Source organism: Epinephelus fuscoguttatus, linkage group LG2, assembly GCF_011397635.1.
Source record: "Epinephelus fuscoguttatus linkage group LG2, E.fuscoguttatus.final_Chr_v1".
In the NCBI taxonomy this organism is placed as follows: Eukaryota; Metazoa; Chordata; class Actinopteri; order Perciformes; family Serranidae; genus Epinephelus; species Epinephelus fuscoguttatus.
In genome coordinates, this window is record NC_064753.1 from 26799295 (window position 1) to 26814887 (window position 15593).

The 15593-nt window shown below is 41.5% G+C and overlaps 1 protein-coding gene across 3 annotated transcripts in view; it reads left to right on the plus strand.

Moving 5' to 3' along the window:
* The first annotated feature begins 2402 nt into the window (after positions 1–2402).
* The window catches only part of phlpp2 (PH domain and leucine rich repeat protein phosphatase 2), a 52991-nt gene continuing 39800 nt past the window's right edge, over positions 2403–15593 (plus strand). The window contains exons 1-4 of one of the 3 annotated variants that reach the window (XM_049600893.1): positions 2403–2464; positions 3492–3859; positions 7509–7792; positions 13947–14080. In XM_049600893.1, the coding sequence (XP_049456850.1) occupies positions 3647–3859; positions 7509–7792; positions 13947–14080 (631 nt within the window). In that variant the 5' untranslated portion in view covers positions 2403–2464; positions 3492–3646. Of the gene's footprint in view, positions 2465–3384; positions 3860–7508; positions 7793–13946; positions 14081–15593 lie in introns of those variants that run through there. The other 2 variants (XM_049600884.1, XM_049600901.1) reach the window with 2 other exon arrangements.

The following is a 15593-nucleotide window of genomic DNA, read 5'->3' on the forward strand; positions in this document are numbered from 1 at the left end:
GAAGAAATTAGGGCTTTATTATCGCTGTTTGACTCTCTTGTTGTCTCATTTTAGGACATAGGGACTGAATTATCATTGACAATGTTTAGTTTTTTAAACCTCCTGATCCCAAATATTCATTCATTCATTTTCTGTAACCACTTTTCCTGTTGGGGGTCGCAGGAGGGCCTGTAGCCTATCCCAGTTGACACTGGGCGAGAGGTGGGGTACACCCTGGACACCCCAGACAGTCGCAGGGCTGACACATAGAGTCACCAATTAACCTAATGTCTTTAGACTGTGGGAGGAAGCTGGAGTACCCAGAGAAAACCCACACTGACATGGGGAGAACATGCAAACTCCACACAGAAAGGCTCCCCCACCCTGGGTTCATACAATCAACCCAGTTGCTGTGAAGCGGCAATGCTAACCAAGCCAAATAGCTAGGAAAAATGAAAAATGCATACCAAACAGAAGTTCAGGTCTCAGCAGGATATTTATACAGATATTGTATTAAATTGGTACAATATTGGATGATTATATGATCTTGTTTAACTCTAGCTCAACAGTTTTTTCTGTTATCATGGGATAGACTATATCTCTCAAAGAACAAATGTGTACGGTACATGATAATTACTTGTAATAATGTTGTCTTTTATTTCTACATTATGACTTCTATCAGAAAATATCAGTATATCATGTTAAATGAGCAACCAGCAGCCATGCAGCTGCTTTTATAGTTTTTCTTGATTGCTAAGACACGCTAAATTAAACTTGGATCCTCTTGATCGTCATCATCACCTTCTTAGCACAGCAGAAGTCTCCTCTTGCAAATGTGTTAACACTTTTCATTGGTTTCACACATTTTCACAGCCCTTTACAAACCAGTTAACAGACAAATCTTATAGAAAGACCCAAAACTCTAATGGATTAACTGTGCTAAACAAAATGAAAACATGCATTTACACCTGATAAAAATTACTTGTGTAGTCATTATGAATCTCTAATGCACTAATGTGAAACTCTCGAGCACAACTCTAATCAGCAGTCAGTCCTTATCCATCTATAAAAGATGCATGCCTCTGGGTTGATATTTGCAAACACGGATTAAAGAGAGGCTGACGGCACATAAAATGAAAAACAAATGTAGTAAAACAGGAGAAAACTTTCTTAGAAAATGTCTCCCTTTTTTACGGTATTTCAACAGGGCACCTTTAAAAATTGTAAGAAGTAAAGGTGCAAAGTGCAGTACGGTTATCTCTAGTAAAATCATCTTTAGAGTTAATAATATAATCCATGCTTTGGTATGCTTACTTGAGTTTTTTGGCACAAACTATATGTAAACTATCAACAAATGGCACAGTCATATAGCACATTATGTCCATTGTGTAATAATTGATTGAGAAACTATATTAATTTGACCATATGTTTTGTTGCTGATGGAAATATTTGCTTTTGTTGAGTGTTTTTAGTATTTTCATCAGTGTTAGCGCATTTTGCAAACCTGCACCTTTCAGTTTAGGCCTGAGTGAACAAATGTGCCCAAGCAAACGAGGAAAACTGTAAGCATCTAATAACATCACAAAAAAGCAGATTAAACTTTTAGCATGAAGGGCCCCTGTGGGAACACAACTTTATTTGTCTAACTGTGTGTGCAGCTACAGAGAGTGAGTTGGGACATATGAAAAGGCTTAGTATGGTTAAGTGTCTGACATATATATTTTCTGACACAGTTAGACAAACATAGGGTAAACATGGTAAAAACAGGAGTAATGGCTGAATTCCATTCAGCTGCTTCAGTTTCAGGGTCCTGACATTGTAAATGCTGCTGTCACACTGTCACGGCACACTGGGACACTTGAACAGAACAGAGCCGCCAGTGTTATTATTAATATCACCTACACTCCAACTTATCTGCTGTGAAGAATAGTCTACTGGTACTCCTTAATTAAGCTGAGAATTCTGAATTAAAGTTAATTATGAGCAGGTGTGTCTCTGGGAGTCCCTGACTCTTGATTAATCCACTTAGTTTATTGGACCATGGTTTGGAATACATAAATACAATAATAATTTAAATACACATTACAGAAACATCTCCCATCTAAGATTAATATTAATTGACATTTTGAAGGTAAAAGAATTAGATTGTGAAACAGGGTCCCTCTACCAAACAGGCATATTGCAGGAGCCACTTCCCCCTACCCGTTCCCTTTATTTTGTGTTAGTGGTGCAATTCACAAAGCACATTTGCAATTAATCAAATTATCGCAGAATAATTGCTACTCAGTGAACCTTAGGGGCAGCTGAGGAGGTTAGTAGTCCACCATTGATGGTCCTCTGACAACAGACATACCCCTGCATTTTTGCCTGTGTGTCTTCAGTAGTTGAACCTCCCAAATTATTTACCCATTAAACAGGAGAATAGACATCCTCCAACATGATATTGGCTGCACTGTTAGCCCCACCAGAGCCAAGTGTAACAAAGGTATGTAAAATAAATAAAGTGAAGTGCAAATTTGTAACTAAAATTCATGCTTATGCTAGCTATGTATTTTAGCTATATTAAAGCTAGCGTTACAGACATTAGCCATTAAATTAGCTAAAGCTAAATTAGCTAAATTAGCCAAGTCATGATGTTAATGTTGTTAATCGCTTAAGTTGTTTAATGAAACATATCTATGTGTAAAGGGATACAAAAAGAAGACTAAGATAATGAGTTTGAATGTAAGCTAATGGCTGTATGGTGTTAGCAAAAACAAACATAAAAGGTTTGTTTTGTAGCTAAACCAACATTAGCTAATTTAGCTAGCTAGCTAGCTACTTTGGCAGTTAGCTTAATGTTAGCTAACATTTCGCCTTAAAGAACTCGTTTAAATGATGACCCACAATTTAATTTCATAAATCTTGTATATCCTATATATTTTCTAAGAGGGCACTCTTCATTAAGGACTTTATTTTATTTATTTATTTATTTAAATTTAATGCTTTATAATTCACCTGTAATCCAGAGGAGCTAATTTAGCTGCCATTACTTAGGTTGCCAGGTTGAAAAGAATCTCAGTTAGTGGAGTTGTTAATAAAGGTTGAGTTTTTCCACTTCCAGTGAGCCGACAAGTAAACTATTAAGTAATGTTAACTGTAAATCATTTGCCTTGGTAAGCCAAGTGTATTTAGAGAGGTTATGAGACTTATGAGAAAATATTTCTGAATGTTATTATATTAAGGCAATACCCAGTGTACCATGAAATATTATGAATAATATAATAATAATAATAATATGATAATATGAGATATTCATATAAACAGATACAATCCAAAAACTCGATGGGTTAAGGCTGTGAGTACCAAAAACACGCCCTCCAAGGACATATCGTGATTTCTCGTTGTGAGCTGCATCAAGTGGTAAAGGACTTTCCTTATGGTTAATATAATACGCCTCTTCCCTCAGAGAGGGGCAGTGGCTGCTGAATAATGAATACCCTTAACCCGCCCATTTAATGTTTATTGATCAGCTCTCCAGCAGGCCTATCTGACAGCAGTCAGATTCAGTTTGGATATGGCGTCGCTGCACCGACACGGGATGAATTTTCACCTCTCCGTGGGAATTTGCCAGTCGCGCACCGGGACGGCACTTTTTGGTTTTTGTCGCTGTTAATAGGGATCATACATGGCGATGGAGGACGAGGATAATCACACAGCGGTCGTGGCGACTAACACCCAAACGGGCATCAAGAAAGGAGGTGATGTCGGAGATAACGGGGCTTGCATAGACAGGCAGCCGGACACGGTGGTACACCAAGCGGGACTGAATCAGACTGCAGGTCGCGGCAGCCGCAGTGGTCCGGGAGCTCATGCTGCAACGGGGATCCGAGTGCTAAAGGCAAGTCATAACGAGAGGATTTATTTTCCTGTGGTGCAGGAGGTGATTCAAACAAAGTGCTCAGCAAATATCTCTATATTGTATTACATGTCAGGGTTTTTCTTACATTGTAGCTGGTGATTCAAACAGGGCAAAGTGCACGAGAATAAAAACGCATCATTGTAATATTATGTAATGGCTGTGATATCCAGTGATTGATATTCTCTGGTTGATGATTGATCTGTGGATGATTGCCACTCAGTGAGGAATGTACCAGAGCCAATTAACATCCACAAACCACACGCACACATAACCCACGTACACACACTGTAGGCTGTAAGAGCTTTTATAGGAAGGCCCACTGCTGAACAGTTATTCTATGACATTTTAGGGCAAGACACATCATGTGTAATAACACACAAGTCCCTGAGGAAGCTGCTCACAAGGCAACGACAAACATACACACAGAATCTCAGCTGTGCCATTCAATTAATGTGTATGCATTACTCAGATATTGTATTTGAGGAGTGCACATCAAAATCATAAAATAAGATAGGTCACCTTGTTAAAAAGTGCATAATACTGTAAGTAAAACGTTGATCCGTCCTCAGCCTCAGATTTGATTAAGTCCTATGATGTGTCTGCCAACAGATATTGTCTGCAGAACAATTCACCTATAATTAAGTTAGCATGTGTGGGCAATGCTTAGTCTTTTTTCATGCCTGTTAACATCAACATGAAATAGATAATCAAGTCTTTTTGAGTATCAGTAAGGAAATGCACCGGGGTGTGTTAATTAAATCAGGGAAAACATCTAAACCCTATCTTTCTGACTGGTTTGCTAAGATATGGGCATGGTTGTTGATTTGCTAAAGCACAGGATACAGTTTGTGTTACGGTTACATACTGTATCATCATGAAGTCTACAAGGGACAAACTAAAACTGAGCCAGGTCAGCCATCATTCATTGACAAATCTGTATTTCATTTCACATGCAGTATATTTATCTAATCTTTACCTACTCATGAGAGACCTACCTCTGAGAGAGGCTGAATATGCATGCTCTTATTCAGCGCAGCCCTTTTTCACATTCACACAGCGACACATATCCCCACCTGGGAGCTGCCCAGTATATCTGTAGTCGACTGGAATGACCACTGAGTGATTCCACAGCAGTAAGCAGTGGTTCAGTGCTTCACTCAGACACACCTTGACAGTTGCTGATGAGGAAAGAGTATGGCAGCTCACTTTCACTGTGGACTCAGTTTTTTCAACAGGTGTGGAATTCAAGCTAACCTCTCTATGGTTACATCCCCCCTCCCTAACCTCTGGATTAATACTGCTTCTGTAATGACCTATGTAAGGAGTGAAAGGGTTTTTTTGACTTGGAAGTAGAAGTTTAATAAAATAATGTTAACTCAAGGTTCACTTTACTTAACTGAGCAAACTCAATTTGTTGATAAAGACTGTAAGAAGCAGTTAAAAGAGATAAAAAAATTAGAAGATATGTTAAGAAGTATAAAAAAGTATGTCACAGCAGGAAAGGGCTGTGACATTTGCTTTGCCCAAAAGGTAGAAAACCTACAACTACCAGAATGCACCCAACGCTGCAGCTGGTGGGTGCCATAATGCCAGCTAGTCTGTTTTGACACAGGAAACAATATGGCGGCCGGCAGATAACAAGCCTTCTTAAATTACAATGAAATGGTAAACTGAAATATGTTTTTGACAATATTTAGGTGAAAAATAGTCACCACAGTGACAGAATCTTGGTTCACAATAGATCAGCACTGCTTAGTTTTACCATTTGATCTAATTTTTTTCAGCCTCTGTTTTAACAATATAGGAAACAGTATGTCCCCCACTTCCTGTTGAGAAATTCTGGTATCACCAAGCCCACACTACAGCAGCCACTGTAACTGGTGGTCCAGCAGATCTTTCCTTTACTCACTGAGCTCTTCTTTTGACAATTTCCAGAGAGACCCTTGGTTTTATTCTGAGCTACTCTTCCTTAACACTCAGCAGCAAAATGTTTCAAGGCTTACTGGATGTCACAATTGAATGAGGTGAAGATGACAACGTTTTCAAACAATATTGGTGACACCTTTAAGCCACCAAACTGGATGCTCTCCAGACTTGTGCTGTCATATCCTGCCTATGAATTAACTGAATAGATGTGAGGTCATAGTGCATCCTTGAAAAACTCCACCTGTAGCAGAGGGTGTGTGGTTTTTGTGGGTCTCTATGAGTGTATGTACTGCAGAGCCTACATCCAGAGTCAGACCAGTGATTACATATCTTTACCTCTTGGACCAAGTGACATGTTGTAATGCCTTTGTTGTGCCCGTGAATGGTAGTCCATCAAGAGCAGCTTTATCATTTTACCACTTAGTTATCATTAATCTCAAATTTAGATTTAATAGCATGATAGCGTAATTTTCAGGAAAGACATTAGGCTAGTGCACATCCGGCTAACATTACCACAAGTGATTAGGGTGAGAGCAAACAACAGCATGACATTCTGGTTCCTGTTAGTAATGCAGTCACAGGGTCTACCCTCAGTAAGACAGGTAACATTGAAGAAAACATTTAAGATTACAGTCAATGCTGCTGCAACAGAGAGAAGCTGCTCGGGAGATGTAGAGTTCAGTAGAGTTGAGTCTACAAAGGAAAACACTTGCAAGTCTCCTTGGTGTAATGACTGGAATTACTAGCTACGTACTTGCTAATAACTCAATATTGATTACAGAACATTGATTACAGTGTAGGGGGAGGGGTACTCCTTCACGACTACAAATACAACTGCACCAATTTCCAGCAGTGTCACCTTCACTTAAACTTGACAGCATAGTTCTCATTTCAGTTGTATACAGATAGAAATGTGGGCCTCTACAGGACTTTTAAAGCATAGACTCTCATAGCATCAAGTGGATATCAGGAAATGTGGTTGCAGTCAACTAAATGCTGCTAAAAAGAATTAACACATTTTGATGACCTTTTCATTAAAGGTATACTCTGCAGGATTGTAGGTTACTCTAATCTTATGGGGTACACGCCCATAAATGTGCCGAACACAGAAAACAAGAAGAAATTAAGAAAATACAGGAACACGGCAGAGTCTGTGCAGATAAATATACCGCAACACACTTTTAGTGGGTTGTAAGTGATGATTGAGAGAGTTTACTCCTGTATGAGTCCATACATTGTTTTTAGGAAAATCTTGCAGAGCATATCTGTAACAACAAGAAAATAAAAACTGGTCCATGCAACCAGGATGAAATCTGTATTGCCCTCCCTCTGTCTGAGGCTGTAGTTGAGCAGTCTGATGTCTCCATAGTTGAAATTTCTCTATTCCTTTTGTAGCATCTGGACACTTATACTCTTTCAGCATGTTTCATGTTTGTCCCAATTTTAGTTTGTTAACATTTTATGTTCCAGTACTGACCTAAAAAGCTCTAAAACCAGACTTTATGAGAGTTAGACCATTGAGATAGTCCAGTTGGTAACTATCAGCACAAATGTTGTGTTGTAGTAAGCCCATAGCACCTCTGGGAGGGTCAGCAGTACATTTTGGACCACCCTCATGTTATTTAGGCAGCCTGAGGCTGTTAAACATGCTGATATGGATCTGATGTCAATCTGTGTGTTAAAATGAATCTCTCTGTGTCAGCAGCGCAACATGAAGCGGAATGGGAGTCGTGGCTGTGTGACGAGAAAGACCAGATTTGGATCAAGAGAGCGGGACTGGTTAAAGGGGGACACCCAGCGTGGCTGTGTGTGTCTATATGGGGGGACAGTGGACCCCCAGCCACCTGCCTCTGGCCCACAGGCCTCCTCCACCCCTCAGACAGACCTGCAGTTGGTGCTCTGCTCCACCAGTACCACAGTGGAGGAACTGTGTGCTCAAAGAGATGGAAAGGGACTCTATGTTCAGCTGCATGGAGACCTAGTCAGGTAAATAAACACTAAGATGAGTCATCAGAGTTAAGTTATACCTTATAATTTTCATTTAGACAAATGTGTCCTTTGCGTTTGAGCTGTTTGGCCTAAAATATCCTAAAAGGTTTGGATGGCTGTTGAGAGACCAACTGTAGTTTGGAGGCCTTTGTTGGTCAGAGGTCATCTCAGGATATTCCAAATACACTATGCTCCTTTTAGAGCAACACAGCGATGCGGTTTAAACCTGCCTCAGTCGCTCTGAATGGGTCAACACATGCATCCAACATCCAACAGCTGCGGTGCTTCATCAGTGCCTTCATTAGGTCTTGTCAGTACTGTAATGCTGCGCACGCCGAAGCATCACAGCTCACAGCTTTATGTATTTATCACGTACGAACATGGAAATACAAGAAAGTGAAAGAAATAAATGACCTGAAGCTTAAAAAGATGCTTTGGGTTGCAGTTACGCGAGGATAGTGCAAGTGAAACACAAGATGTTGTACAACTGGTTTAGACCGTTGCATAGGTTAAAATGGAAGCACTTCTCCTCCATCAGACACACAAACACAGCTAAAATGGGTATAATGATGTACAGTAACAACAACAGTAATAAAAGCAATTTAGAGGCAATGCAGTTTTAAATAAATGTCCACATCTCTTCTTTACTTATATGATATAAGAACTATACCAGGCCTTGGTTTTACTTGATATCATGTCCATGAAAACCACACACAGACTGTCATCTTAATTAAGCTTGACTCAAAGCAAAGAAAGCAAACACAGCACTGAGGACCTGCTACAGTTTCTCGAACATCCCATACTCCCACAGCACCTCAGTCAGGATACCCTCAGGGAACATGATTGTACGCCTCTGTCAGCTCTATGAGACGTACGTATGCAGACAGAAATAGCAAATGACCCCTTGATTATCTGTGAAAGGATAAAACGCTGGTTCACTGATCCGTGACCAGGAAGGAATCTGGGCTGTTCGTGGGAAAACTTATGTGTAGATATTAGACAGCAGAGTCTAAAAAAACCCAGCTATAGCTTGAATCATGGAGGCATAGGGCATATTCTTTGTGAGCCTTACTGTCTGTTCAGATTATTTTAACGATGTGGGATATTGAGATCTAATCTTGCAAGACATGGGGTACCAGCAAAAATGCTAGTAGGCACATTTTTAGTGGAGAATCATAAATGACTGTGCTTGTAGTATTAACGGCTGGGAGATCATGCCACGGATGTGCTGCAGATATTGTGCTGGAATCATGACTGGAGGTTATTAATAACTTTATAGGCTGGTAGCCAGTGGTGTGATCAACAAACAGCATGTGAACCAACTTCATTATATCTATGCTGATTAAAGCTGTAGGCATTGTAGAGTAGTGCAGGCTGGTAATAAATGAAAGGCTTTTGGTAAGCCTGTGGATTGGCTGTGTTGGTTCAGTTTACATTCCTGCAGTACAGCCAGCGAGTACAACCAGGTGGATTTAAATGTAATATTAAAGTCCCCAAAACGGCATTGGCGACTTAAGAAAATCATGATTTCTGTTTATGTAGAGGGAAATTCCATTCCTCCAGAGAGACAGCACATACAGTAAAATCAAGTCAAGGTTGCATTAAATGCATTGAATTTAAATGAGCTAGGACTCCATTTATGTTTGAGCTTAAATGGGCTTCTAATCCTATGTTTTCCCTCCTTCATGTAAATCATTTTTAGGTACTCTATAGATAAATGTTCTATGTGTAATAGGTTTGATACCCGTGATTGATAATAGATGTGTGCACTGTATAAATGAATGACTGAAACATACAAAGCTGTCGACAGTGTTGAGACAAGCACTGAAGAAAGGTTTATAAGTAAGGACATGATGGAAAGGATGGAAGCTTTTTTTTAGTGATTTTCTTATTATAGCTTGTAGTAATGTGCTGCTTACAGGAAGACGTGGTCTGGGTTTTTTCCTGCTTAGGGAACATTGTATTTTCAGTCGGACAAACTCCCTTTTAAGATAAATTTACTGAGGCAATGGAGTTGATGGAAGACATCCATTCTTCCATTCATCCATTTTTGAGCCACTTATCCTGGTCAGGGTCACAGTGCCAACAGGGTGAGCAGAGCTGGCCGGTGTTCTTTTTCCCAGCAACAGGCTCTTCCTTGGGGATCCCTAAGTGCTCCCATGACAGATGAGATATGTAATCCCTCCGATATGTTCTGGGTATGCCCGGGGTTTCCTCCCAGTTTGTCATACCCAGGACACTTCCAAAAGGAGGCGCCCAGACTTCTCAACTGACTCCTCTGAGAGGAGTTAGAGGCTTGATATCATGGGCGTCCCAAAGCACTGAGCTCCTCACTCTCAAATGTTAAGTGAGGCCAGTCGCCCTGCAGAGAAATCTCATCTCGTCTGCTTGTATCTGCAATCTGCATGGTGAGAGACCAGACCAACTGCAATTCAAGCATACCCCTGTAATTGGTCCTGAAAGATCAGATAGAACCTCACACAGGATCAGGACACAGTGCTAGCTACAGGAGTCAGGTTAGGTGACTGCCCCTGTAGCTTGATCAGGCACAGGCCAATGAAGTGATGCAGGGCTATCTTGTGGGCTCACCACTGACAAGGTGAAGGGTAGAGGCTGGGTAGAAGTGCTGTTGGATAAGGGTTGGGGTTAGAACAGATTGGGCATTGTGAATGTGTGCAACAACAAACAGCTGATTGACGATGTTTTATTTGGTAATTACATGTTGCATTTCCTTTGACTTCAAAACTTTAATCTGCAGTAACTGCAAGATTTTGGTTGAATATATGTTGGTCTGATATGTGGCTAAGATTAGCTTTCATAGACATGCACATCATAGCATTAAGCACCAACCAACCACCTACTGTAGCTGTTTTTTAGAAAACCATGTTTACCCACAAGTATTGTGATTTGGATTGAAAATTGTAAGCTTTGCTCCATTATGGTCTGGTTATTGATTTTCACAGGAGGTACCTGCCAATACAGTGCAAGGATAGCAGCTAGTTAATACATTTACACAGTTGGGGATGCTCTGCTTCCTTTGCAAACAACAGCCTTCTTCTTTCAACACTTGGTCTCTATCGTAAGAAACTGAAAACCTTGCTAAATGATCTGTGATTGCTGAGGCATCACATCTTCTGCCAGCTAATAAAATTTAAAACACACCCTCATGAAATTAAAACATACTTCTCCGATCCTCTTTGTTCTTTTAAACCGAGTCAGTTTTGGCGCACCCTGAAACACACACTGAAAATGGGTGTTTTCGTTTATTTTGGCTGATTAGACATCTACTCAGATTGATGTTGAGTGGAACAACGCTGGGAATTACTAGCACAAACTAATAATAATTGGAAAGTTGTAAAGAAAGTGTCAATCAACCACTATCTGTACACACACAGTTCAGAGACGTATAATTAGCCAAATAAGTGAAAACACCTGTGTGAATACACATCATTGGTTCTGTAAAGCTCACCTGTCTCTGTTACATGGGCTACTGGGGTATGCCTACAGTAATCCCAGGGACACATTATCATACCTTCCACCCTGAGGACGGATGAACCCGCTGGGTGGCATTTGACAGAGATTTAACAGCTTCTTGCTGCATTGCCCAAGGTTGGAGGATTTGCGAATAAATGAGGCACATCTGTGTTAAGTGTAAGCATCAGTGTGAATGGTCAACAGGGACTGTCAGTCGTCCTCCTCTCAGTGCTTGCTAGAAGCTACCTAAATCCTGCATTGATGTGTTGCAGCCACAGTTGTCTGAAATCAGATAACATGATCCAGCAAATCATATTGGCCAGTGATCGTCCGCTGGCGGCCCATGGGCCATATGCGGCCTGCAGAATATCAATCAATTAAAAAATGTGAGGAGGAAAAAAACGTTTTCCTGTTTTAGGATATCTAGCATTTTTTTCCTACTATAATTAAGCAACCTCGAAAACAACTCCACCTGTGAGTACTAGACGTCATAATTCCATTTGCCAGCTTATTGTTAGCGAAGAGTAGTGATGCATCAAAAAGTGACAAAGCAACATTCAGAGTAAGTTAGTAATAGCTGAACTTACAGAAACAATGCTGCAATAGTCCACCCTCCACTTGCTCTTCCTCTCTCTGTCACTTACGCTCTTTATCAAACTGTCCCAGTCTCAACTCAGTGGAGTGGATGGATTCAAGGTTCTGGTCCCGGGCAAATATCGTCATGCAAGAATAGGGACAAACTCACAAACTCATAACTATTTCTATTTGAAAGCCCTGGCCCCCACAGTGTCTGCTTGAAAAGTTCTGGCCCTTGGACAAATATAGAAGAATATTGAAGAACCCTGATATAGGCTGACAGAAGGAAGTGGTCTTTGAATTGGGCATGGGTACTGATATTTGTTTGCCAACTGTGCCTAGGGTGTGTCAGTGATGTTTGAAAATGTAAGCATCTCTCTCATTTACTGTAAATGTTACTCTATTATTCAAGTTTTTTTCTGTCAGTCATCACGTGTACAGATACTGATGTATTTGTAAAAAACTCGAATCAGCCATCCAAGCTTTACTAAGATCGTCATCTTTATAGTATAACACCACAAATTGAAAATGCATTTGAAGTCATAAAAGTGGATGGCTCAGGCTATCAGTCAAAACAATTATCAGCTTTTCGGGAAATGAATGAGCATGAGTAAAACCCAGGACTTTGTTTGGCCTATTTCCAGCTGATCAGATTGGAAGCAAAAATGTGAGGTCCATCATGCAGCCAGACAGTAAGCATTCATATGAAAGGCTGCTTGTATCAGACTGGGTAACGGATTTCAGGGCTGACATTCATCCTGTTAGGTATCAGTGGGAAGAGACCTTAAAGTGATTACTTATAGACCGAGATGATTTCTTCAGTTTAAGTCAAAGGCAGAGTTAGAGGAAAAATGATTTGTAATTTCAACAGATTCATTTGGGTTTTACTTGAGAAAATAAGTATGAATATGTTCCTAGTTTAGTTCTTTTTACTAATCATAGTGAGAAATGCAGTTTTTCCAATTATGTGAAATATCCTGAGGGGTGCAAATGCAATGCAGTGATTACTCATTTATCTACTGTTGTGCAGACCCAAACTATTGAAGTTGCAGAAGCAGTACCAATCACTTCTTGGGATTTTGCACAAGTGCATTTTTCCAGTTTCTGGTTTGGTAAGTTTGTGGTTCCGAATGACTACCCAAAGCTCTGTCAAACCTCTCTGGGCATTTCTTATTTTAACAAAACTCCACCAAACACCAAAAACAGCACTTACCACCACAGGAACCATGGTTCAGTTTGTGGCAGTGGTGCTTTCAGCTGGGCCAGGTCATCTGCCATTAAAGCTTTTAAAATTTGTAGTGCTGTATATTCATATTTGATGTGCTGTATATTTATACCTTTGGAGTTTTTCTCTCAGGGGTTACGCCGGATTTCCACTGGATGCGTGTCCGTTGCGGAACGGCAGCGCTGGTTATCCGCTGCATTCTCCGCCGTCTGTCAATACCCACCGGCTGCGTTTGCTGTGCGGTGCGGTGCAGCTCCGCCGGAAGACATCTTGGTGCACTGCCATGATCAATATCTCCTCGTCCATGGTGTTCACGGGGTGAAATGACGTCTGAAAACCTCTGACCTGTTGACTTCAGGCCTGCCTCTGGCCATTATGTAGTTTTTAAGGTGTAGTGCAGGGAAATATGATCCGCTGTGAACACTGTGTATTTTATTTTGAAAATTAACCGGATGTTTTATCGTGCTTCTGTGCACGACTTCCTGCCACGCACAATCTGCTCTGTGCTGAATTGCTGCGTTGTGCTCCGGCGTCCGGCAAAAATAGAAGTCCTGCGTATCTGTTGCGGAGGGCTCTGGAGTGCCGGAGCTGAGACGGAGCCGGAACGCAGCACAGCCGCAGCCGATGGAAACACACACATTGACTAGAATGGAATCCTATCGGCTCCGCTGCCGTGCCGGAGCGGAGACGCAACCAACACGCATCTGGTGGAAATTGGCCTTTAGAGTCTCTCTAGACTAGAGAAAACAGTCCACCTTTAGTTTGATGTTAACGCTTCAGTGTATGTGTCCCACCCTTATACTCAGCGAAAGACACTGGTATAACTAATTTGTGGCGGGCATTGTTACACCATTTCTCCTGTCTTATGTCCTGTAGGAGGCTGGACCCCTCTGAGCGTCCACTCCAGATGGTGTTCGACTACCTGGCAGCAATGGGCTATGCAGAGCCTGTACGAGTGCAGCAAGAAGCAGCCAACTCAGACCTCAGCTGTTTGATCCGTTTCTACAGTGGTGAGTACTGACCCGCAGGGGCCATCATCCCCAATCTTCACTATCTGCTTCAGCTCAGTGGGATCTGGCAGGAGGAAAACCGACCTGAAGGCCTAAACACAGGCTGCAGCAGGTCAAACTCTCCAAAACGGTTTTATCACATCTGCTTTTGATCTTGTGTCTGTGTGTACATTAAAGTGTGTGTGCTCGCAGCAAGGACAGAGTCAAGCCAGTTGTTGTTTGAGGCTCCCAGAGAGTGATGCGTTTCTGAAGCTGTCTCTAGTATTCAGCGTAGCCTGGGTAACACAAACACACGCCCACCATGGTCTCATGATAAGTGACTGACCATCCGTCATCCTGTGGTGATTCTCCATCCCCATGTGGGCTGCCTTTCACCTGCTGCTGTCAGCATGCTCCCATGAACCCAGGACTGAAGTGACTAAGTGTCCCTGTGTCAGTGTGATCTATTGATGCAGTGGCAAAATGGATGAGGAATTTGTGTACCTGCATGTGTCTTAATACAGCTCACATAAACCCACAGAGCTCTCCGTCTCTCAGTCTGCGCATTGTTCTAATGATACTCTTACAGTAGCAGCATTAAGGGATTTGCCATTAAGGGTAAATGGTGAATGATGTTCTGTAATGCGTTTCCACTTGATAAACCGACTGATGTTCCTGCTGAGTCAGTGGAACTCCTTATGTTTGGGGTCTGAACTGCTCACATGCTGCAGTGCCAGAGGAACAGAAAGACTGAGCAAAACACAGCATCTAAAGGGCTCACATGTAATTCCTCCCACATCAAGTACACAACCCTCCCTACATTGAAATGCAGTGCTGCCACACTGAATAAGAATTTAAGCTAAACACAAATCTCAACAGCTTTGTATTGAAATTCTCTGGTCTGACTCATGAGGAGACTTTAAAATTTCTAACTGACTGTGAAGACTTAGCAACAGATTTAGACGAGAGCATGCAAACTCTACACAGAAAGGCCACATAACATCTTTGATTTAATTGTGAGAGTTCTGAGACATTTTTTATACTTAGTTTAGAAGCATAGAATTTTAATCCTAGACTTCTGTGTATCATGCCATCCTGGTTTATGTGTTATAAACACACTACACAGCAGAGTCCTGCATGCATCAGATTGTCAAGAACATCTAATGAACTGAAACGGCTATGTGCAATACCCAGCCACCGGCGCATAGGACCAATCAGGGCTCGACAGTGCGAGCGTTTCACTCGCATTTGCGACAAAAAATAGGCATGTCGCCGCTGCTGCTCCTTCAAAACATTTTTGCAAATGCACCACCACCACCACTCTGAGACATCTGTGCACTTGCACAGCGCAGCAGCCAGTATAGTGAGGAGAGCAGCGGTGAGGGGAGTGGGGGAAGGCTCCTATTTAGGGATGCACCGAATATATTCGGCCGAATATTGAAAAAAAAAAAACCACATTCGGTATTCGGTGGAATAAGTGAAAAGCAAGGCCGAATAATAGCGGCGTGTTTTGATAACACAATCAAACAGTGTG